Below are 23,803 nucleotides of genomic sequence, written 5' to 3'. Positions count from 1 at the left end.
TTAATTAAAAATAAATATAATTTTTTTAGGCCCGAGGCTTGATCTATGGTCAGCTCTAATTGCAACACATAGATGGACGCTGCATAGGGTATGTCACATCTCGATGAACGACGCCACATGTATCACACATTGTCCAACCGTACCATGGAAGAGCCCAATACTTAAGGGGCAATGGAAATCAACCGTCCATGGTCCACCACATACAGCGATCCTGGTGCGGAATAACTAGCTTGGAAAGCATTTGATTTCTTTGATCTAATAATCACCTACAATTTTAATCAACTCCAGATGAACAAGACATAACTAGTTTGAACTTGGAGAATACTCATTTGTATGTGTGCTCGTGGCGTACAGCTTATAACTTTGCATATTTCTTTAGAGCATCTCCAGCGTCTTTGGCGTTCTCCGGTACAGGTAAATTTGTCAAAAGAGTGACTCTAGACGAGGATAGTAGAATTTTCTTCTCCGAGGAAACCGGATCTAACTTCCACAAACAAACCTCCCATACCTGCTTGTAGAGGACAATAAATTTAGTAAGGTGAACAATTTCAAAGTTATTATACCTTCAGCTTCATATAACATAATTATCAGACTTATTAGTGGAATTATTAACCATTAATACAATGGAGTACAAGTGTTGAACCAAAGCTTTCAGATTTTAGGGCACCATGAAATTGATTCTAAAGCATTGGAATCAGGTCATAACAAATATTATCTCTAATTGTCTACTTGGACTTAACTAAAACAAGAAGAATAAGACGAGACTGCATATTGATACTGCAATCATGATGAACCCAACATAGAAAATTAAACAGTCAACCTTTGAATGTCATCATGTTGAAGTTTTGAAGTTGCTTTAATTGGCATAGATATATGACATTACACACTTTAAGATGGGAGGCCTGATAAGACCAGAAAGAAAATAATCATGCATGCATGTCTCGTAGTCTCATCTTTTCTTACGGAAAAAGAAAGTTTATTGCAAAGCTCAAGCAGATATTGAATTCTATATATTTTTTTAATCATTTAACATATAGATTAGGAGATCTCTTAATTATATAATTTTTTAAATATAAATATTTAAAAATAATAAATCACATTCAATAATTCAAATCATTGCTTAGATTTAACCAAACCTCAGCTTCTCTCTCTATATATGCATAAACTAAAATGTGTATTTGTCATCTCTCAAAAGATTCTACATTAACACACACACACACACACATATATATATATATATATATATATATATATATATATATATAATATTTTCTTTTAATCAGGATCTACAATTGAATACGGTCCTTTGAACATGTAATTTTAAAGGTCTAACTGATAATTAGTTTATACACACTACATATTCAAACCTCTAGCCTTAAAGGGACAGAACCCATACTGTGACAAGTCGACTGCGACACAAGTTGAAAGGTAGTAAAACCTTTTTTTTTTTTTTTTTTGCACGCGCTCGCATTCTTTTAGTATGAATACATTTAATAAAAGCAGAGAAAAAAAAATATATCATGCGGTTCGGTGGCAACAGAAAAATGGTGAATCCAAAGACGTGACCGTCTACTTGCCGAATCAGCCGAGTCAAAGAAATTTCTTTGTCCGAAGTTTATGGCAGGAATGAAAACAAATGGGACGATGGAGACACTTCTGACGAGCCACGTGCCGTGTTCCGCTTTTTAATTCGTCTGGAAGGTAAAATAGTGCCGCTGCCCGGGCTTTAAAAAGCTGTCTTGTCCTTAGTTCCTACCTGACGGCTCTCAAGCCATCGTTCATCTCCTTCACCGTTGAGGAAATCAGACGGCCGTTTGCATTCCACCATACCTCTAAACTATTATTTCTTATTTAAAAATATATAACCTCTAAAATATTATTTTTATTAATTACATATTTATTTAAAATAATATATTTATAGGTACAAAATTTAAAATTAATGAAAATTGCAGTTAGAGTTTCATCAAATCAAATCAGATAAAAATTTTGATCGACGGTCAAGGTGACATATTATCATTTCGGCTTGTCCCGGAAAAAATTTATTGACCTCAGAAAATCAGTGATCCCATCTTCAGCTGGCTTCAGCTGATTGCATCCTCACATCTCAGCCCCCATCAAATCGATAGACTATTGAAGCGGATCACGGATACTTTCTTTCTAGATAAAATAAATATTTGTATAATTTTAATATAAATATATTAAAAAAAAATCCAACCAATCTCATCGTCCATCAAACGATATATTATCTTAGTAGATCATGGATAATTTTTTTTGATAAGATAAAAATCCTTATATAACTCTGATACATTCGTACCTTTAAAAAATTAAAAAAAATTAGAAAAAAAATATCTTTCAAAATATTCAAGAGAGAGCTTGGATTAAAAATTATTGGATTAAATTGGATCGGATATAAATTGAGTCAATATGGATTGAATTAAAAAATTAACAATCTAAATTCAATCTATTTATTAAACAGATCAAAATTTAAATTTAAATTCAATCTATTTATTAAATAAATAATTCAATCTAATTTATTTAATATATTTATTAAATATATTAAATTAAATTAAATTAATTAAATAAATTAAATAGATTAATTAAATAAATTAAATAAGTTAAATTGATCAGATTAAATTAGTCGAAAATAGATTCAATAAATTTTAAACAGATATTATATAGATTAAATAGTTGAATAGAATAAATAGATTTTAAATAAATTAAATAAGTTATCTGATACATTCAATTTAAATATTAAATAAATAAAATATTTAAAATTTAAATTCAATTTAAATATTAAAAAAATTAATTTATTTATGATCAAAATTTATTTAATCTAAAAAATTAAATTTATTTATGATGAGCCAAATATGAATGGGATCATATTTTATACTATAGGCTTTGGTCCAACAAGCATTTTATTTTGGATTAAATGCTATTCACGTAACCTTTTCTAACTCCTTGAGGGGAGCGGGAGGGATTAAATATTACTCGTATACTGTTTATCAAACCGAATATTACTCGCATACGTCGCCGACAGAGCGGACTGCCATCGCATTGGATCAAATTAAATTAGATTAAATACCTCATGTACATTAAAAAAAAATCTACGAAAGAGTAAAAACGAAATTAAATTAGATTAGATACCTCATGTACATTAAAAAAAAATCTTGCAGGAGTCCTACGAAAGAGTAAAAACGAAAATGATCCGGAAGGAGAAAAGTACCAATTACTAAGCGATCAAATCGAATTCGAACTTTGTTTCTTCAATCTTCTAGAATTGCTACGCACCCAGATATATTCCAAAACTATGCCAAGTGGCAGGACGCTACTGGTTCCCTAAGTGGCGCGCGGCAGTGTGTGGTACCGTAGATGGGCCCCGAAGCAGTAGCTATCAGTGCCAAAAAAATTGGGTGGAAGCAGGAAGGCCATCGGTTGTGGGGAGGGGTGAGACCGAAGAAGAAGAGAATATCTTGTACCACAAAGTGCCCAAAAAATTGGGTGGAAGCCTGCAAGGCCATCGGTTGTGGGGAGGGGTGAGACCGAAGAAGAAGAGAATATCTTGTACCAAAAAAGAAGAAGAGAATATCCTCACAACATATAATAATAGTTCGGGCTTTCAAGGTCCAAATCGTTCGACGCAATCCATCCCAAAATTAGAAGGGAATCATCGCAATAATCGATCTCAAACAAAGTGGGATAGGACGGAGGGGGGATGGATGGACGGACCTGGACGGTTCGGCCGGCGTGGACGGGGGTAGCCTGGGCGAAGACGAGATCGCCGACGGCGGCGCTCCGGTGGTGGTTGATGCTGAGCTGAATCCCGGCGACCCGTCGGAACCCCGACGCCATGTGCGCCCCTATGCTCGCCAGCCCCTCCGATATCAGCGCCGATACCCCGCCGTGCAGCACCTTGAACGGCTGCGATCGATTCCAGTTCCAAACCCAACACATCAGTGAATCTCATCGCCACCATTAAAATTTGGAGTAGTTCGGAGAAAGGCTCACCTGGCAGCAGGACTCCGTGACCTTTAACCGGCCGGTGACGCGATCCGAGGAGAGGACGTCGACCTCGAAGCCCACGGAGTGGAGGGCGGCGTCGAGTTCCGCCGTCTTGGACGGCGAAGGGGATGTAGTCATTGGGGCCAGTGGACGGCTGGGATCGTCTGGGTTGGACTGATGGGAGGGGTAGCGATGGGTGGATGGGAAGGGAGATAAATAAGAAGTGAAGGGAGTCGTGGTGGAGGGGTAGCTGGGAAAACGCGGAGATGGCAGGCTGAGGTAGGTGGAGCCAAGGGACGGTCTAAATGGAACGCCGTGATGACCCAAACGTCACACCGGTCCTTTTTCTGGTTTTTTTTTCGGTGGGGTGGTGGGGGGTAGGAACGCCGATCCTTCGCTAATAGAAGAGGAATTAAAAGAATGAGAGAAAAAAACAATTTTTTTTTTGATTAATTTTTTTTTATAATATATATATATATATATATATATATATATATATATATATATATATATGTTGGTGCAAAAATCTGCTTGCGTCGGAGAAGCTGGAGTCGGGGAAGCCGCGGTCGCCGCCGGGACCTGCAAGGGAAGTCTAAACCGGAGGTGGGGTTGCTCCGGCAAAACCCTCCGACGCTCAAGTCAGTTCTCTGCCTCAACAAGAATGGAGTGCTCAAACGAAAAATTTAGCAGAGTTTTAAGATAAGGGAATGAGCTTAAAGAATAACGTATCTGAATCTCCCTTTTATAGACGGAGGGGGCAACGGATTGATGGCGACACCTGTAACCGTCTGGTAGTGGGCCGCCCGTGGTCAGGAGAATTTATTGCGAGAGATAGTGGAGCGGAATCGTGGCCATCACCACAGCTCGCCACGTGGAATCAGTTGCAGGGAGTGGAGCAGCGCCCGTTGTCGTGACTTGCCAGCGGATGGGAGAATCGCCCGGTATCCGTCGCAGGAGGTGGAGCAGGTTCGTGGCCGTTATCGTGGCCTGCCAGGGGGTAGTGGAGCTGTGCGAAATCCGCCACAGGAAGTGGGGGCAGGGCGGCGACAGTTACTGCGGCTTGTCAGGGAATGATGGAGCTGCGCGGAATCCGTCACAGGAAGTGGAGCAGGATCGTGGCCGTTTTGGTGGCCTGCCAGGGGGCACGGATCTGTTGATTGAGGCTCGGCGATGGTCGGAGCTCGGCCTCTGTAGAGGTCCGGGAGAGGTCCTCCTGGCGGCCGGGGTCGTGGGCGGAGTCTGACCTCCGTGGGAGCCCGGGCGGAGCTGTGCTGCAGGGGATGTCGGAGGCGGAGCCCGGCTCCCATAGGAGTCCAGGCGGAGCTGTGCTGCAGCTGATGTCGGAAGCGGAGCCCGGCTCCTGTAGGAGTCCGGGCGGAGCTGCTCTGTAGCTGATGTCGGAGGCGGAGCCCGGCTCCCGTAGGAGTCCGGGCGGAGCCCTCTCGGAGCTGAAGTTGCGGGCGGAACCCGACTCCCGTAGGAGTCCGGGCGGAATCCTCTGCAATCAAAGTTAGAGATGAAGTCCGGCTTTCGTAGGAGTCCGGACGGAGCTTACCAGCAGTCAAAGTTAGAGGTGAAGTTCGGCTCCCGTAGGAGTCCGGGCGGAGCTGTGCTGCAGTCGATGTCGGAGGCGGAGCCCGGCTCCCGTAGGAGTCCGGGCGGAGCTGTTCTGATGTCGCGGCGGAGCCCGGCTCCCGTAGGAGTTCGGACGGAGCTTACCAGCAGTTGATACTGAAAGCGGAACCCGGCTCCCGTAGGAGTCCGGGCGGAGCCCTCTGCTCGAAGTCGAAGGCGGAGCCCGGCTCCCGTAGGAGTCCGGGCGGAGCCAAGCTGCTGTTGATGTCGAAGGCAGAGCCCGGCTCCTGTAGGAGTCCGGGCGGAGCTGAGCTGCTGTTGATGTCGCGCCCGGTTCCCGTAGGAGTCCGGTCGGAGCCGTGCTGCTCGAAGTCGAAGGCGGAGCCCGGCTCCCGTAGGAGTCCGGGCGGAGCTGTTCTGATGTCGCGGCGGAGCCCGACTCCCATAGGAGTCCGGGCGGAGCTGTCCTGATGTCGCGGCGGAGCCCGGCTCCCGTAGGAGTCCGGGCGGAGCTGTCCCGATTCCGCCGAGGGTTTCGGCTGTGGGTATTTTATACCCAACACCAGTCCCCCTACTTCCGAGTTTGAATTTCAAGCGAAGGAAGTACACAGAGAGAGAGATGGGCACAGCCGGAACCGTCCCTTCGAATCCTGCGCACTGCCGCCTCCAGATATTTTGGCATTAAATGAGCGCGTGCCGGAGTCTTTTCGAATTGGAGCGGTACGAGGGGATGCTTCAAAAATTCCGCAGGTACACTGGCCTAGGTATGGTGCAATTATGACCCTGCCAACCGTCAGCCGCTTTTAGCCATCTGCCAGGGGGAGTGGGACACGTGCCGGATGTGGACTGGCCAGGGGGATTCGCGATCATTATGGCGCCGGATCCCAGGGTCTATTTAAACCCGTCCTCCCCCCTTCAGGTGTCCTACTCCATTCCTGAGTTTTCGCTGGTGTCTGTCTTCTCTTTGAGAGCCTGCTCTAGTGAACGTCTTCTCGAGCCGTAGGCGCCTCCCGTTTCTCGTCCCCCAGGTCCCTCAGAGCAGTATAGGTTAGTGCCAACCTTCTTCTCACCGCCTAGGGGCTTCTCCTCTCTTTATTACTTTTGTGTCTCCCTCCGAGTTAGCCTTCGACGTCTCGTTCTCCTTTCGGTCTATCTTTTTAGGGTTCTTTAGATCCTCCCTTCGAAACTACCCAGAATGTCTTCTGACTCTTCTGCTCCCGTCAGTTCTGAGAGTTCTTCTGCTTCGAACCCTCAGGTCGCTACCTCTGCGGACGAGCCTGTGTCTGGGGCAGGGCCTCGCCCGATTTTTGCATCGGGCGCCATTCCATGTTCGTCGACTCCGGATGAACTCCTTCTGATAAGGGTTCGGTATGGGGTTCCTTCGGAGTACGACCTGGAGCTACCTGGCCCCTCTGATCGGGCTAGCGCTCCTCCTCCTGGTCGCTTCTGTTTGTATCAGGAGGCATTCCGTGCCGGACTCCGGCTTCCGCTTCCTGTCTTCGTTGCTGCCTTCTTCCGCTTCTTAGACATTTCTCTCGCCTCCGTGGCCCCGAATTCCTTTAGGTTTTTGATAGGGTTTCTCTCTCTCTCTGCCACATAGTCGAGGTCCAGCCGTCCCTCTCCTTGTTCAGGCATTTTTACACCTTCAAACGCCATCCTTCGGCGAAGGACTGGTGGTACTTCTCCCCCCAGTTTGGTAAGAAGGGGTTGCTGAAGGGCGCTCCTTCTTCGATTCACAATTGGAAGGGAAAATTTCTCTTTGTCTACTGCCCGACCCTGGAACTGGGCCTGCCCCCTTGGGGGTCTCTGAGGGATTCCGTCCGTCGGGCACCCAGCCTGAGAGAGGATGACCTCCAGGCCGCCCAGAAGCTTCTAAGTTATCCCGCTCCTTCCCTTCCTAATCTTCTGAGGGAGCAGCTTCTTTTCAACATCGGCCTGAGCCCTCAGGATCCTACAAGTATTTATCTTTTCTTTTCTTGCCTCCTTCTTCTTCTCTTCACTTTTTCCTTCCCGCTCTTTTCTTTCTCTTTCTTTCTCTCTTCTTTTCTCTTCTCTCTTCTTTTCTTTCTCTTTTCTTTTTTCTCCTTTTTTTTTTTTGACTCTGGACTGATTGGTGTCGCTTCTTCTTTCTTTTTTCTTTTTCTCTCTTTTTCTTTTTTTTTTTTTTTAGCAATGGACGCCGAAGCCACGCGGATGCTCGCCAAGGGCATGAGAGCTCAGAAGAGGAAGGGCGCGATGGCCTCCGGATCGGCGAAGAGGGTCAGGGCGGAGGAGACGAGCTTGGCTGCGCCCGTCCAGGCGGCCCCGGCCATCGACATTCCTTCGGATGCCGAGCCAGTGGCCCCCCGAGCTTTCTCGAGGAGCCCACCGACTGGGGTCCCCGTTCCGGGGGTTCGCCCCACGGAGGCGCCCGCCGCGGGGAGGAGGAGGAAATCGGTGGCTCGCAGGGCGAGCAGCCACCGAGCCGCTGCAGACGAGTCCGCCTGCTCCGAGGGGGGATCGGAGAACCCCTTCAACAACAAGGACCTGATCAGGCGGCTGCTCGATGGTTGCATCCTGTCCGATGTCGTGGAGAGGATCGACCGCGCCGATCCCGAGCAGCGGGCTTGGGACTCTTTGGGGTCCTTCCTTGAGGTAAGCGGATGTTTATTTGCATGGTCACTCGGCTTTTGTTGTAATTCTCTATCCGTCCTTGCAGATTGGGCACCAGCTCTTCGCCTATGTTGAGGCGACGAGCCGCATGAGAAGGGACCTCCTTCAGGCGGAGGAACGCTGCCAGGCCGAGGTTGCTCGCCTCCAAGCGAAGATGGCCGAAGTAGCCGCCCTCCAGGAGGCCCTGGAGAGGGAGAGGCAAGCCCGGGAAGAGGAGAGACAAGCCCGGGAGGAGGAGAGACGAATCTTGGAGGAGTCGGCGAGGAAGGCGGAGGCCGAGGTCGCCCATTTGGCCGAGCAAACTCCGGTCCTGGTCTCAAAGGCCAGGGAACTTGCGGTGGAGGAGTTCAAGGCCTCCGCAGAGATGAGGGAACTAAACATCCAGTTCGGCCAAGAGGCGTTCACTAAGGGGTTCGAGCTCTGCCAAGAGAAGGTGGCCAGCAGATACCCCGACCTCGATCTCGACTTTCTTGAGGAGTCTGAAGATGAGGCGGGCCCTTCGTCCGCCGCCACCGCAGTCGCACCCCCCGCGCCGAGTTCTCCACCTCCTGCCCCTGAGGTCTGAGACCTCCGATCTTGTGCCCTTATTTTGTCACCATATTTTCTTTCTGTTTGTCTTCAAAATTATTCAATCAATAAAGTCGAATTTCTTGTTGTAGATGGCCTCTCCTTCCCCCTCCTCCTCCTTTCTTCCTTTCTTCTTGTAATGAGTCGGTCTTTGATGTTTGCACTTTTCGATGACAGTGCCCTGCTGAAGCACTCCCCTTGCCCCTGGGGTCCCGCTGAAGTCAACTATCCAGCGGCTGAAAAAGAAGGTCCTCCACCTGATGAAGAAGTTGAAGAAGTCGGAGGGCGAGCTCCGCAAGTCGAGAGAATGCCATTTCGAAGCCGCCGCTGAGGCCGCCCACTTTAGGAGTCTCCAAGTGAAGGCGATCATGGATTACAGCCGGAGGAAGGCGAACTTCACAAAGGAGCTCGAGGAATGTAAGAAGAGCGCCAGCGACCGAACTTAGGCTCAAGAAGCCAGGATCAGTGCCCTTAAGGTGGAGCTATCAGCTGCGAAGAGGAAGATCGGCCAGCTGGAAGGAAACTCATCCCGGCTCCTGGCACGGGTTGATGATGAACAGAAGTGGTCGCAGAAGGTCTCCGACCTCCAGAAGCAGCTTCAAGACGCTGAGATGAGCCACGACGTGCAGCGGGCCAGCTGGCGCCGGCAAGTGGAAGAGTACAAAGGGAGATTCTGGAAGGCGGCGGACGAGGTCGTTCGTCTCCAGAGGCAGCTGGTTACTAGGGCGCAGCTTACTTCCGCCCAAGATACCGAAGAGCTCCAAGCCCTGAGAGGCACTGTCGAAGGGATTTCTGTCTCCCTTGGGGAGAAGACAGCCGAGCTGCAACAAGTGAAAATCCAACTGGCGCTGGAGCGGAAGGCCGTCGCGGACGCAGAGGCGGAGTTCGAAGTTTTGCGGAAGTGGCGTTGAGAAGCGGAGGCTGAGAGTCGGCGACTTCGTCAGGCGTTCCAGGATACGCTGCGGAAGAAGGAAGAACTAGAAGAAGCAATGGAGAACCTGAGGCAGTCCTGGTTGAGGGATGGAGGTGATAACCCTAGGTCGGAGGAAGCAGGGCCTCCTTAAAGCCCTTTTGTCTTTATGTAGTTATTTTCTTTTTGTCGTTTTGTCCTTCTTTCCCTGGCCGTCCTGGTCTTGTAGTGCGTATATCGGAAATAGAAAAAAGAGCGTTTTGTGTTACCTTGTCCACGCGTAGCACTGATATTGTCGTCTGTTGAACCTTTCTTGTCGTTTGGCTTGTTTGTCGTAGATGTCGCCGTGGGGGGGGCTCTTTCCTTTCATCCGACCTTGTTACGCGGCCGAGTTTCGCCACCATTGTTGACCCTTGCTGCAGAAGTGGCGGATGGAGCCCGGCTTCCGTAGGAGTCCGGGCGAAGTCTTCCTTGGTGGCGGAACCCGGCTCCCGTAGGAGTCCGGGTGAAGTCCGTCTTGGCGGCGGAACCCGGCTCCCGTAGGAGTCCGGGTGAAGTCTTCCTTGGCGGCGGAACCCGCTCCCGTAGGAGTCCGGATGAGGTGAGTCTTCCTTGGCGGCGGAACCCAGCTCCCGTAGGAGTCCGGACGAAGTCTTCCTTGGCGGGAACCGGGAGCCCGGGTGAGGTCTACCTTGGCGACGGAACTCAGCTCCCGTAGGAGTCTGGGTGAGGTCTTCCTTGGCGACGGAACCCGGCTCCCGTAGGAGTCCGGGTGAGGTCTTCCTTGGCGGCGGAACCCGGCTCCCGTAGGAGTCCGGGCGAAGTCTTCCTTGGCGACGGAACCCGGCTCCCGTAGGAGTCCGGGCGAAGTCTTCCTTGGCGGCGGAACCCGGCTCCCGTAGGAGTCCGGGTGAGGTCTTCCTTGGCGGCGGAACCCGGCTCCCGTAGGAGTCCGGGCGAGGTCTTCCTTGACGACGGAACCCGGCTCCCGTAGGAGTCCGGGTGAGATCTTCCTTGGCGACGGAACCCGACTCCCGTAGGAGTCTGGGTGAGGTCTTCCTTGGCGGTGGAACCCGGCTCCCGTAGGAGTCCGGGCGAAGTCTTCCTTGGCGACGGAACCCGGCTCCCGTAGGAGTCCGGACCTTCCATTTTGCTCGAGCCGGCGCGAGGTTCTCCTCCCCTTACTAGCCTTGCTTGTGGGGGCGCGTTAGGGCGCTGTAAGGCCTCTCCCCTCCGGTCTAAAAGAACCGGGCCTTCGACTTTGCTCATGTCAGGACGAGGTTCTCCTCCTGTTCCTGACATGGCTGTGGGGGCACATTAGGGCGTTGCAAGGCCTCTCCCCCCATCCGGTCTAAAAGAACCGGGCCTTTGACTTTGCTCAAGTTAGGGTGAGGTTTTCCTCCTGTCCCTAACAGGGCTGTGGGGGCACATTAGGGCGTTGTAAGGCCTCTCCCCCATCCGGTCTATAAGTACCGGACCTTTGACTTTGCTCAAGTTAAGGCGAGGTTTTCCTCCTGTCCCTAACAAGGCTGTGGGGGCACATTAGGGCGTTGTAAGGCCTCTCCCCCCATCCGGTCTAAAAGAATCGGGCCTTTGACTTTGCTCAAGTTAGGGCGAGATTTTCCTCCTGTCCCTAACAGGGCTGTGGGGGCACATTAGGGCGTTGTAAGGCCTCTCCCCCCATCAGGTCTAAAAGAACCGGGCCTTTGACTTTGCTCATGCCAGGACGAGGTTCTCCTCCTGTTCCTGGCAGGGCTGCGTTTTTGGAGAGATCAGATCCAGTCATAATACATCCACGCTAGGTGGGAGGGGCACGTTAGGCAGAAAGAAAAGTAGATTCAAGGCGAAATAGTAAGTGATACATTTACAGTTTTTCCGCTCCTCCTTGAGGCCCTCCGGTGATGGAGTCGATGGTCCCGATGGGGGGTCGGTCCCCGGGTTGCTCCTCCCTTTTCTGCGGTTCAGGCGGTGGGAGGGCTCTTGGCGGTCTCCCCTACCCTCAGGCCTGCGGCGGATGAATCTGTCGAGTTGACCTCGCCGAATGAGCTCCTCGATCTCGTCCTGGAGCTGGATGCATTCTTCCGTATCGTGGCCGTGGTCGCGGTGGTAGAGGCAGAACTTGTTGGGGTTGCGCTTCCCGGGGTGTGTGCGCATCGTCTCCGGCCTAGGGAGCTGCTCCCTGACCTCCATCAGTACCTGGGCCTTCGAGGCGTTGAGGGGGGCGTAGTTGCAGAATTTCCCTGGTGGGGAACCCCGCGAAACCTGCTGTCCGGGCTTCTCTGCCTGCGTGCCCGGGGCGGAGTATGGGCGCGCTTATGTCCAGGAGGGGATCGGGAGCGAGGCCGGGTTTTCTTTGGCCTCTTCTCAACTGCGGGCTTACTCGAATCTCCCGCCTGACGCTCCCTTGCTGTCTCTTCGTCCTTCATTTTGAAGGCCTCTTCCGCTCGGGCGTATCCTTCAGCCCGAGCCAGTAAATCGGCAAAATTCCTGGGGTACTTCTTTTTCAGGGAGTACAAAAGATCATTCTTCTGAAGGCCACCTTTCAGGGCGGCCATGGCAACCGACTGGTCCAAGTTCCGGACCTCCAACGCCGCGATGTTGAAGCGGTTGACGTAGGCCCGTATGGACTCCCCTTCCCTCTGCTTGATGTTGATGAGGGACTCCGAACCCTTCCGGGGACGCCGGCTGCTGACAAAATGGGCCACAAATTGGTGGCTCATTTGATCGAAGGAAAAAATGGTACCCGACTTCTGAGCCGAGTACCAGTTCCTCGTGCTCCCTTCAAGGTAGACGGGAAAGCCCGGCATAAGATGGCGTCAGGAGCGCTGTGAAGCAGCATCATCGTTCGGAAGGCCTCCAGATGATCAACCGGGTCCGACGTCCCGTCGTAGCTTTCGAACTGGGGAAGCTTGAAGTTCAGCGGGATCGGTTCCTGCATAATCATTTGGGAGAAGGGAGGGTTAGTGCAAATATCCTCACCATAAGCGGGAGGCACGTGGTGGAGTTCTTCGATCCGCCGATTCATCTCCTGGAGCCTCCGGTCCAGGAAATCCTCTCGACTTCGAGTCTCGAGGGTCCTTTGGCAGAACGGGGGCAGGGATCTTCCAGGAGTGGAGTCGTGATCCGATTGAGGGCTCTCTACCCTCGGATTTGCCTTCTCGGACAGGACGGGGCGGCTGGCCCAGGTGGCCCCCCCCGTCGGGTTCTGGCATTCTGGAGATGCCCCTCCGGATGCGCCGACGCCTGTGGTTGCTGCTGCTGCATTGCTTGCACGGCTTCGACGAGGCCTTTGACCTGCTGCGCCAGCAAGTCAAACTGCTCCGCGCGACGCCGCCGTCGGAGGGGAGGAGGAGGCTGAGAAACGGGAGGGGAGGCCGGAGCCTGAGATCTGGCCGCGGAGGCCGTGGACCGCCGGATGGACGCCTTGCGCGGAGGCATCGAGTGTCGATCTCGCGGGGAAGATTAGGAGCGGGTGACGGAGAAACGGTCGGAGGCGGCTCCGTTGAACACTCCTTTAAGAACAAGAGTGCTGCGAAGGTTCAAGCCCCTTCCTCTAGCGCAATCCTGTTGGTGCAAAAATCTGCTTGCACGGAGAAGCTGGAGTCGGGGAAGCCGCGGTCGCCGCCGGGACCTGCAAGGGAAGTCTAAACCGGAGGTGGGATTGCTCCGGCAAGACCCTCCGACGCTCAAGTCAGTTCTCTGCCTCAACAAGAATGGAGTGCTCGAACGGAAAATTTAGCAGAGTTTTAAGATAAGGGAATGAGCTTAAGAATAACGTATCTGAGTCCTCCTTTTATAGGCGGAGGGGCAACGGATTGATGCGACACCTGTAACTGTCTGGTAGTGGGCCGCCCGTGGTCAGGGAAATTTATTGCGAGAGGTAGTGGAGCGGAATCGTGGCCATCACCGCAGCTGCCACGTGGAATCAGTTGCAGGGAGTGGAGCAGCCCGTTTGTCGTGACTTACCAGCGGATGGGAGAATCGCCCGGTATCCATCGCAGGAGGTGGAGCAGGTTCGTGGCCGTTATCGTGGCCTGCCAGGGGGTAGTGGAGCTGTGCGAATCCGCCACAGGAAGTGGGGGCAGGGCGGCGACGGTTACTGCGGCTTGTCAGGGAATGATGGAGTTGTGCGGAATCCGTCACAGGAAGTGGAGCAGGGTCGTGGCTTTTGGTGGCCTGCCAGGGCGCGGATCTGTTGATTGAGGCTCGGCGATGGTCGAGCCCGGCCTCTGTAGAGGTCCGGGAGAGGTCCTCCTGGCGGCTGGGTCGTGGACGGAGTCTGACCTCCGTGGGAGCCGGGGAGCTGTGCTGCAGGGGATGTCGGAGGCGGAGCCCGGCTCCATAGGAGTCCAGGTGGAGCTGTGCTGCAGCTGATGTGGAGCGGAGCCGGACTCCTGTAGGAGTCGGGTGGAGCTGCTCTGTAGCTGATGTCGGAGGCGGAGCCGGCTCCCGTAGGAGTCTGGGCGGAGCCTCTCGAGCTGAAGTTGCGGGCGGAACCCGGTCCCGTAGGAGTCGGGCGGAATCCTCTGATCAAAGTTAGAGATGAAGTCCGATTTCGTAGGAGTCCGGACGGAGCTTACGCAGTTGAGTCACAGGAGAGCGTGAGGTTCGGCTCCCGTAGGAGTCCGGGCGGAGCTGTGCTGCAGTCGATGTCGGAGGCGGAGCCCGGCTCCCGTAGGAGTCTGGGCGGAGCTGTTCTGGCATCGCGGTGGAGCCCGACTCCCGTAGGAGTCCGGGCGGAGCTATTCTGATGTCGGTGGTGGAGCCCGGCTCCCGTAGGAGTCCGGGCGGAGTTTTCTGATGACGACGGCGAAGCCCGGCTCCCGTAGGAGTCCGGGCGGAGCTGTTCTGATGTCGGCGGCGGAGCCCGGCTCCCGTGGGAGTCCGGGCGGAGCTGTTCTGATGTCGGTGGCGAAGCCCGGCTCCCGTAGGAGTCCGGGCGGAGCTGTTCTGATATCGGCCGTGAAACCCGGCTCCCGTAGGAGTCCGGGCGAAGCTGTTCTGATGTCGGCGGTGAAGCCCGGTTCCCGTAGGAGTCCGGGCGGAGCTGATCTGATGTCGGCGGTGAAGCCCGGCTCCCGTAGGATCCGGGCAGCTGCCTGTATGTGTCGGGTGTCGATTTCCGCGAGGTTCGGCGGGTTTGTGTGGGTATTTTATACCAACAATATCTTGAGCAGAGTATCTTCAAAATCTGTGACAAGCACTCTATATGAGATATAGAGAGGAGAGAAGCCTAATCTGAAGTATCTTAAGATATGGGCTGTCCAGCTTATATTAAAAGAAATTTTGGACTAAGCTGAGTGCTAGGGTAGATAAATATTTATTTGTAGGTTATCCTAAAGAGTATAGGATACTTCTTTTACCATCTACTGAAACAAAATGTTTATCAGTAAAATGCCACTTTTATGAAAAAAGAATTTATCCTAGAAAAAAGACAGTGGGAAGAAATTGAACTTGAAGAATTTCAAGATCTACAAATGCAAGCACAAGATGATCCTCAACCAAAAATATCCATTAATAAAGTACAACCATAAAATACACCTCCTCTCCAAAGTCGGATAGAGTGCAGAATGCACCTATAAGGTATGGGTTCATTATTGAGCATAATGAAGTCCACATCATTGAGAATGATGAACCTTTGACTATACAGAAGCTATCATGAGTAGGGACTCAACAAATGGTTGAGGCTATAAATCTGAAATAGACTACATATACTCCAATCAAGTGTGGATTTTGGTTGATGCACCAAAGGGTGTGACCCCTATTGGGTGCAAATGGGTCTATAAGAAAAAGATTGGAGCAGATGGCCAACTTGAAACCTATAAAGTCAGATTGGTGGCTAAAGGTTTTAGGTAAAATAGGGTATAGATTATGATGAAATATTTTTACTTATTGCCATACTCAATTTATATGAATTATGCTTACAATAGTAGAATACCATGATTATGAAATTTAGCAATGGATGTGAAGATCGCTTTTCTTAATGATTATCTTAAGGAAGAGGTTTACATGTCTCGGCCAAAAGATTTATTCTCAAAAGAGAGAGCAAATTAGGTATTCATGTTTAAGAAATCTATTTATGGATTAAAGAAAGTCTTGAAGAGTTGGAACATCTGCTTTGATGTTCAGTCAAAGAGTTTGGCTTTATCAAAAATGTGGATGAACCTTGTGTATAAAAGACTAGTGGGAGTGTCATTATCTTCTTATTTTATATGTGAATGACATACTTCTCATTGAAAATGATGTCTCAATATTACAATCAGTCAAGACATATCTATCAAGTAAGTTTTTCATGAATGATTTGAACGAAGCATCTTATATACTAGGTATAAAGATCTATAGGGATAGATCTACAAGGATGTTAGAATTGTCCAATCCAGGTACATAGACTTAGTGCTAAAAAGTTTAGCATGGATGAGAGTAAAAGAGGTTACTTACCTATGAGTCAAGGCATACATCTCTCTAAAAGGATGTCTTCTAAAATATTAGAAGAGAGAAATATAATGAGTTCTATTCCCTATGCTTCATAGTAGGGTCGATCATGTATGCTATGCTATGTACCAGGCCTGATATTTCCTATGTCTTAGGCATAGTTAGTAGATTTCAGGCTGATTCAGGAGTAATCATTGAAAGCAATAAAAAATATTCTTAAGTACTTAAGAAAGACTAAAGATATTTTTTCTGATATATGGAGGATCTGATCTAAAACTAGAAAGTTATTCTGACTCTAATTTCAATCAGACCCTGATGTTAGCAAATCACTTCAAGGTATATCTTTACTCTTAATGGTGAGCTGTTAGTTAAAAAGTTCTAAGCAGCAGACTGTAGCTGACTCAACCACTGAGGTAGAGTACATAGCTGCAAGTGAAGTCGCCAAAGAAGCCGTCTGGATGAAGAAGTTCATCACTGAATTGGGTGTCATTCTGAGATTCAGAATTCAGTACCACTTTACTGTGAAATACTGGAAGCAATTGCTCAAGCAAAGGAACCAAGGTCTCATCATAAATTCAAGCACATTCTAAATGCTTCTATCTCGTTCGTAAATAATCGAAAGATAAGATGTTGTCATTGAATGATAGAAACAAAGAACAACATAGCAGACCTGTTCACTAAGGCTCTACCATAGTCGTAGTTCGATCGCCACCTCGATTGTCTGGAGATAAAATATAAGGACGATTGACTTTAGTGCAAGTGAGAGCTTGAAAGGAATATGCCTACAAGCCAATCAAAATTTATATTTTAATGAATTTTTTCTTGTAATCTTCAAACTCATGTAATTGATATTTTATAAATAAAAGATATTTTTCATCATATGCTGCATCTTACTTTTGTAATGATTATGATGAACTCCATAAATCAGGATAATAGTTTAAGGATTATGATGAGATCATACCTATGAGATTTAAAATTCTAAAAATTTTGATTTAGAACATTCCTAGTCATAAGAGTATTGAGTAGGGATCAATATTCTGGATAGACTAGCACTTCCTATGTATGCTCGATGGAGAGGGTGGCTGATCTCATAAGCCACTTGTGTGAGACACTAATCAAAGAAGTGGGTGCTCATTAGAGAATGAGTTCACTGAATTGATTCGACTTAAGAAACGTCTTATAAAATCTACTTACCTGTCAAAAGATATTTTCTTATAATGGAGGTTGTGTATATAATTCTTTAACCTGAAACTATTATAGAACCTTGTATACATGAATCCATATTTTAGTTCATACTCATTCATGACTTAGTCATGTATGGGATGTTCTGGATATAGTGGAAAGTGTATGGAGGTTGTGAGTAGGTCAACATAGAATTGATCACTCTTAGTAAGAGGAGATCGCATCCAACTTGCTCCGATCGATTGATGATTCAGAAAACTTTTGATCAAAGCAAAATAAAATTAAAAAAAGTTTTAATATTTTATTAATCAAATCATCATTTAAGATTTAGAAAAATATGAGTATGATACTATATTTGACATCATTCCATATCAGAGTCATATTCGGGGTGCAGGGAGATCGTAGAATCGAATTGCATGGCAACTTTCCACTGAAGGATATTTTTGATATTTCTATTAAAATTTTATATCTTTTAGATAAATATGATATATTTTAGATATCAATCTTGTCTTGTGGGTTTGATTGAATTAAAAAGTTTAATTCGATCGTCAATTAGAAAGAGTTCTAATTGTTGAAATTGGGTTAGCTTGATTGGTTCTAGATCGGTTAGATTAAATTTAATCAAATTAGATTGACTTGCACTCAGACCTACTATTAGCTAGATATGGAACCCAATGGGTCATACACAAAAAAAATTGATCAGGGTCTAATTGGATTAGATCATATTTGCAAAGTAGACATACTAGCACATGTTGGAAATCCTAGCTCCTATTTCGAATTAGATTCAAAATTGATTCTAGATTGGGCTAATTAAAGCTAAATTAATTCAAATAATTTTATATTTGAGTTGGGTTAGCCCTTGGCTACATATATCAAAACTTTGGAGCCAAGAAACCTGGTGCCCATGCATCAAGAATTTTTCTTGAGCATGGGATGCAGTCTTTGTGCACAGAAATAAGTTTCGCATCCCATGAGATGGGATGCCCCTTCCCTAGGTTTATCCAATGTTCCATAATGAGAAATTTTTTTTGGTAATTTTGACTTAATTTTGAGCACTAAAGAGTCCTTCTTTGGATTAATCACCTTTTGATTTAATCGTGAAAATTGGTTGAAGTTTGAAATCCTGCCAATCTGATCCATGTGCCTAACCAAGAGTTTAACTTTTGAAGGACTCTAATCTATGTGTCATGCCTCATCTTATTTTCAAATTTTTTTCACACCATCAGTAAGTTAGCATCTCAATTTTGGGCCATTGGATGGACAAAAGTCACTGATGGGTGGTGGAAAAAAATTATGCCAAGGGAAGCTGCATGATGCATCGGAGAAACATCGAGAAAAATGTTTCGAAGAGTCTTTCTGCACGAAGCATCTCTCATATTTTTTTTAGATGCTTGCCATATGTCATGAGATTCTTGATGGGTGTAGAAAATTAGCTGGGGGTATGAGAAATTTTTTAGGGCATGAGATGGCACGTGGAGGGCGAGCGAATCATTCCCAAAGGCAACCTATTGCTAAGTATTTAAAGGGGTGCACCGGGGAGATTTGATTCATTCAGATTTCCAATTTCTTCTTTTCTTCTAACATTCTCTCCCTATTATCTAATTAGTCTCTTCCTTCTCTTATTAGGACAAGTCCAAAAATAGTAAAGATAAGTTTGATTTTAGGACAAGAGCCTAGGAAGAGAATTAAGGAAGACAAGGAGAAAAGAAAGGTAGGGATAGGAAGGCTAGGAAGAGAGGAAGAGGGTCTTGAGGTCCTGGTGTCAAAAAAAATTCTCAGAATAAAAATTTTGGAGAAAAATCATCTTAAGGAGTTGGTATCCTGATCATAGCCCTGTGTGAATCACCATTGGAGGGCGAATACTTGGGTGCTTGGTGGAAGTTCTGTCGGAATTTGGATTAAGCACTGTAGGTATTCTTCTATGGTTTAAATTTTATTATGTATATATGTTATATGATTGTTAATTATCAAGGAGGTACTAGTTTAAGGGTTTAAATATTTAAAATTTTTTAATTTAAAATTTTAAAATCTATTATGCTTTTGCTGTGCATGTCCACCCTAAAACTCTACACTTGTGACATTCATAAAAGACCAATAGTTAATGACCATGCTGAGATGTTGCTGGGAGGAATTTCTACTATTTCTTTATGACATGAAGTTACTGAGTTAACCTCTTAAGACATATAGAACCCACCTATTTTTGTTGTTCTACTACAGTCGAGTTGGCTTATCTGAATCTTGAGTCAGCTCGCCACATACACTACCACCCATTTATATATATATATATATATATATATATAATGAAATTTTCATCTAATTAAATTCTCCAATTCCATCTTCTGGTTAATTATTCATTTCAATTCGATTAAACTCAGATTAAGTTTGCATCTTTAGTTCTACATATGCTATGGATCTTCTCATCAATCCTAAGCTGAGTTTTCCTTCAACTTACTAAGCAAATTTAATCCCAATTACACTATGTACTCTAATATTCTTCCACTATTTTTTTATGCTACTAAGATCCCAATGCAGAATATATTTGCACCTTTCCTCCACACCATTCAAGTTTATCTCTTAAAAATCATTAAGCTATTCTCCATAAATTTTTCTCTTTATACTCACTACTCTTAATTTAAATTTCATGAATCTATACCACAAAATCTGTCATGTTTATCATTTAAGATATTCCTACAAATATCAGTTCATTCTATGCTCAATAACCATAAAAAATTTGACTTCAATGCTATTATTATTGATCTAATTCCTCTATTATTTCTCTTCCTAAATAATAACTAGATTTATGCTTTATTAATGCTAATCAATTAATATTCAAATGCTCAAGTATATCATGAATGAAATATTATTTTAAATATATAAATGAATACTTCATACGAATTCAAGTTTCAAATATCATAAGTCATAACATTCTCAATCTGGGGTGCTATAAATTGTGATCCCAAAAAATAATTGTGTAAGATTTTGGTTGATGAGCTCAAAAAATCAACTGGATGATAATGAGCTCGAAAAACTATCAGTGTACGATTATGATGGTGATCTCAAAAAATCAACTAGATTTATTTATAAGTTTAAAAAAATAAATACACTATAGTCAGAGAGATTATAGTAAAATTTTTAAGAGAAACTTGTAGAGTGGACGTAGGTGCGGGATGCACTGAATCACTATAAATCTTTGTGTATTTGTATTGTGCCTTAGCTTCTTACTTTTCTTATTTTACTTTCTTATCTTGCATTCATTAAGTTAGTTTCACTGCTACATATTGTAATCACCACACAATCACTCAAGTTAGGTTTAAATTAAAGTACATAATTATCTTAGAGTTTAATTTAGTTAAAAATTTTAAAAAACCCAATTCACTCCCCCCCCTCTTGGGTTGCTATCTCTGAGTAACAATGAAGTGAATTTAGTACAGGGGTAAAATGGTAATTTAAAACTTTTTAAAATTATAATTTTATAGTGAAAATTATTAATTAATCTAATTAATTAACATATATTAACCCTACACAAGGATCTAAATATGATATATATAGCATGCATTTAAATTTGAAATTCAAACTTCTACAGTAAATATTTTACTGTTATGTGTTCAGAACATTACTTCATGCGGGTAGTCGATCGCCGCAATTGATTATCATCAGGAGGGTCTGATCATTGCAATGCAGCGACACAATGGGTTAGGCCTCTGCAATCATCCACACAAAGCTCTCGGTCTGATCGGCTCCTCACGAATGCTAGTTCGTTGCAGAACCCTTTCGACGGTCGATGTTGATCGAACTCCTTTGATCTTGATCTGTCGACTCTTTGGAGGCTCTGGATCATCAGTAGAGGTGCTTGAGAGGTTGATGAATCTCTCCCTGAGATCTGGTGGGCTCACAACACTCGTAGCTCATTTTCTCACTTCCCAAACCCTAGGCAGTAACCCTAGGGTACACACCGAAGAAACTTGCGCCTACTCTGTTTCTTTCTTTTCTCTCCTTTTCTTTTCTTTTCTCATGCAGAAAAACTTTCTCACACCACCCTTCTCTCTAGATCAGATTAGCGCATGCCTTATCTTCTCTTCCTTTTAAAACAGTGCAAAACGTGTCTTTGCAGTATTTTCTCCACGTGAGAGGATAAAGATAAGTGGTTGCTCATTTGAATTCAAATCGAATTTGAATTCAAATACCAACCAACTCATGTTTATCCACTCTTGGCATGAGAAGAGAGGGGCGTGGGCTACTTATGCATGGATAATTTTTATGAGAAATCTTTTCTCGTGTGGAAGAAGTGGCGCACAAAATAAGGTGTGGCGCATGGTGTTGGTTGCCCATTAAAATTCAAACTTTATTTGAATTTGAATGGCCAACCAATCATCTTTATCCATCCATATGGTGCACAAATGGAGGGGCGTGGAAGGCTTTTGCATGGGAGAAAATTCATGAGAACTCATTTCTCATGATTCAAATGGGTGCAGATAAGAGAGGTGGGGCAGGAAGATGAGGTCAAAGTGGTTTCAACCTAATTGAGCCAACCTAATCAAAATAGTTAGGTACAATTAGACTAAGTTAAACCCAACTTAATTAGATTTAATTAAGCTCAATAAATCTTAATCAAATCAAGATTGACTAAGCCCAACCCCTGACAGATCAAGACCAACCACCTTGACGATTAGGTCAACACTTAACCTAATCGGGTCAAACCCAACTGAATACAATTCAATTGACTTGATCAAAAATAATTACTCAATCAAATTGAGTTAATTAGTGATCAAATCACTAATTAAACCTCTCATAAATACTGAGTCTAAATTCGATGGGCAATCGGACATCAGAGTCCATCGATATGAAACCCTGATCAAAAAGTCCCAAACCAGTGGGACTCTTGACCCCGGTACCCAAAATATGTGGAACTCATGATTAGAGAATCCTGATTCTTGATCACAGAGTTTCAGACACATAGAACTCAAAGTCTACAAGCATTAGGACTCTTCACCACCATCAGATTGTTGGGAATAGTATCCCAAAGATAATCGTCAGCCTGTTGATGGTTGTGCTCATTTTTGTATATGTATATGAATTATGAATTAAAAAAAATATTTTAAGATTTTTCATCACAAAATATTTTATCTTCTAATGAACTCCTATGTTGTGGTGAAGTCTTTAGGACTATTTAGACTCGACAAAGGAGGATTTGTCGTTTAGTCCATAAATCTATTCATGACCAAATGATACATTATTACCAAGGACGACAATATTTATCAAGCATAGGTCGTTGTGTGCCATATAGGTTGGTTGTCCTCTTAACCAATGAGTGTGGAGACACTGGTATGGCATACAGGTGAGATGTAAGGGTACATCTGCACTGAACGTGACCGACTCCAGAGCTATTTCTGCTGTCAAGATTTGCTCCGATGGAAATATGGGTATAAATGTCCCTCCGACCTTAGACGCCCACGATGACTTGCAAGCAACTCATTGCACTTTGGCACTAGAACTACCTGAATTCTAATTCAGTGACAGAAGGTTCTGGGTGTAGTCAACTACTTGACTTGTCGGTGCGTGTGTCAAGATGGGATTGACCACTCTAGTTTAGGAGCTGTGCACAGTTGGTTTCAATTTACCAAAACCTTGGCCAGGATAGTCTTTGTGAGGAGTCACAGGACTGTTGAGTTGAGCACGATTCGAATGATCTGATCAGGTTGACAGTTTAACCCTGAGTCATCCTAAACACAGGGGTCAAAAGGATGAATTATATAGTAACCATATTCATGTAGTTCTGAGTGTTGCGATTGTGACTCTTCGACCTATCCAGGCATCGGGTACCATTGCTAGATGGTCACTTCGATTAGTACTAGAAATTGGTTCCTGTACTACCAGCTTAGGTTCGAACCTACAGGGTCACACACATTAGAGGTTCCTATCTGATCTGATGGCTGATGTAGAATCTTACATATTTGGGTCTCGATGATCGAGAATCAGGATTCTCTAATCACAAGTTTCACACATTATGGGTACCGGGGTCAAGAGTCCCACTGGTTGGGACTTTTCGATCAGGATTACATATCGATGAATTCTGATGCCCGATTGCCCATCGAATTTGGACTCAGTATTTATGAGAGGTTTAATTAGTGATTTCATCACTAATTAATTTAATTTGATTAAGTAATTATTTTTGGATTAAGTCCAATTGAATTGGGTTCAGTTGGGTTTGACCCGATTAGGTTAAGAGTTGACCTAATCATCAAGATGGTTTGGTCCCTGATTTGATCAGGGGTTGGGCTTAGTCAATTCTTGATTTGATTAAGATTTTATTGAGCCTAATTAAGCCTAATTAAGTTGGATTTAAATTAGTCTAATTGAACCTAACTTATTTGGTTCAATTAGGTTGGTTTAAATAATTAAATCACCTTGACCCAATCTCCATGCGCCACCTCACTTTCATTGCACCCATTTGTATTCATGAGAAGGAACTTCTTATAAATTTTTTTC

The 23,803-nt window shown here is 45.7% G+C and overlaps 1 protein-coding gene across 2 annotated transcripts; it reads right to left on the bottom strand.

The window, feature by feature from the left end:
- Window positions 1–212: 212 nt before the first annotated feature.
- Window positions 213–4,282, bottom strand: LOC105037062 (1,4-dihydroxy-2-naphthoyl-CoA thioesterase 1). Of its 2 annotated transcripts, none has more exons than XM_073252117.1 (3): window positions 4,006–4,270; window positions 3,727–3,918; window positions 213–508 (listed from the first exon to the last, which is right to left on the bottom strand). In XM_073252117.1, the coding sequence occupies exons 1-3, from the start codon at window positions 4,135–4,137 to the stop codon at window positions 356–358; spliced, it is 477 nt and encodes a 158-aa protein (XP_073108218.1). In that variant the 5' UTR covers window positions 4,138–4,270; the 3' UTR covers window positions 213–355. The 2 variants fall into 2 exon arrangements, with proteins under 2 accessions (XP_073108218.1, XP_073108217.1); XM_073252116.1 differs by lacking the exon at window positions 213–508 and adding an exon at window positions 3,231–3,506 and having other exon boundaries at window positions 4,006–4,282.
- Window positions 4,283–23,803: the final 19,521 nt, after the last annotated feature.

The sequence above is a fragment of the Elaeis guineensis genome, chromosome 2 (genome assembly GCF_000442705.2).
Source record: "Elaeis guineensis isolate ETL-2024a chromosome 2, EG11, whole genome shotgun sequence".
Lineage (NCBI taxonomy): Eukaryota > Viridiplantae > Streptophyta > Magnoliopsida > Arecales > Arecaceae > Elaeis > Elaeis guineensis.
The sequence above is the reverse complement of the archived record's forward strand: the minus strand, read 5'-3'. Positions and strand labels throughout refer to the sequence as shown.

Bases quoted from the DNA above. Each gene is read 5' to 3' on its own strand.
- LOC105037062 (XM_073252116.1), bottom strand. From the start codon at position 4,137: ATGACTACATCCCCTTCGCCGTCCAAGACGGCGGAACTCGACGCCGCC. The intron at 3,919-4,005 runs GTGAGCCTTTCT...AATCGATCGCAG, and splicing joins TCACGGAGTCCTGCTGCCAG to CCGTTCAAGGTGCTGCACGG. The intron at 3,507-3,726 runs GTCCGTCCATCC...ATGGCCTTGCAG, and splicing joins ACGCCGGCCGAACCGTCCAG to GCTTCCACCCAATTTTTTGG.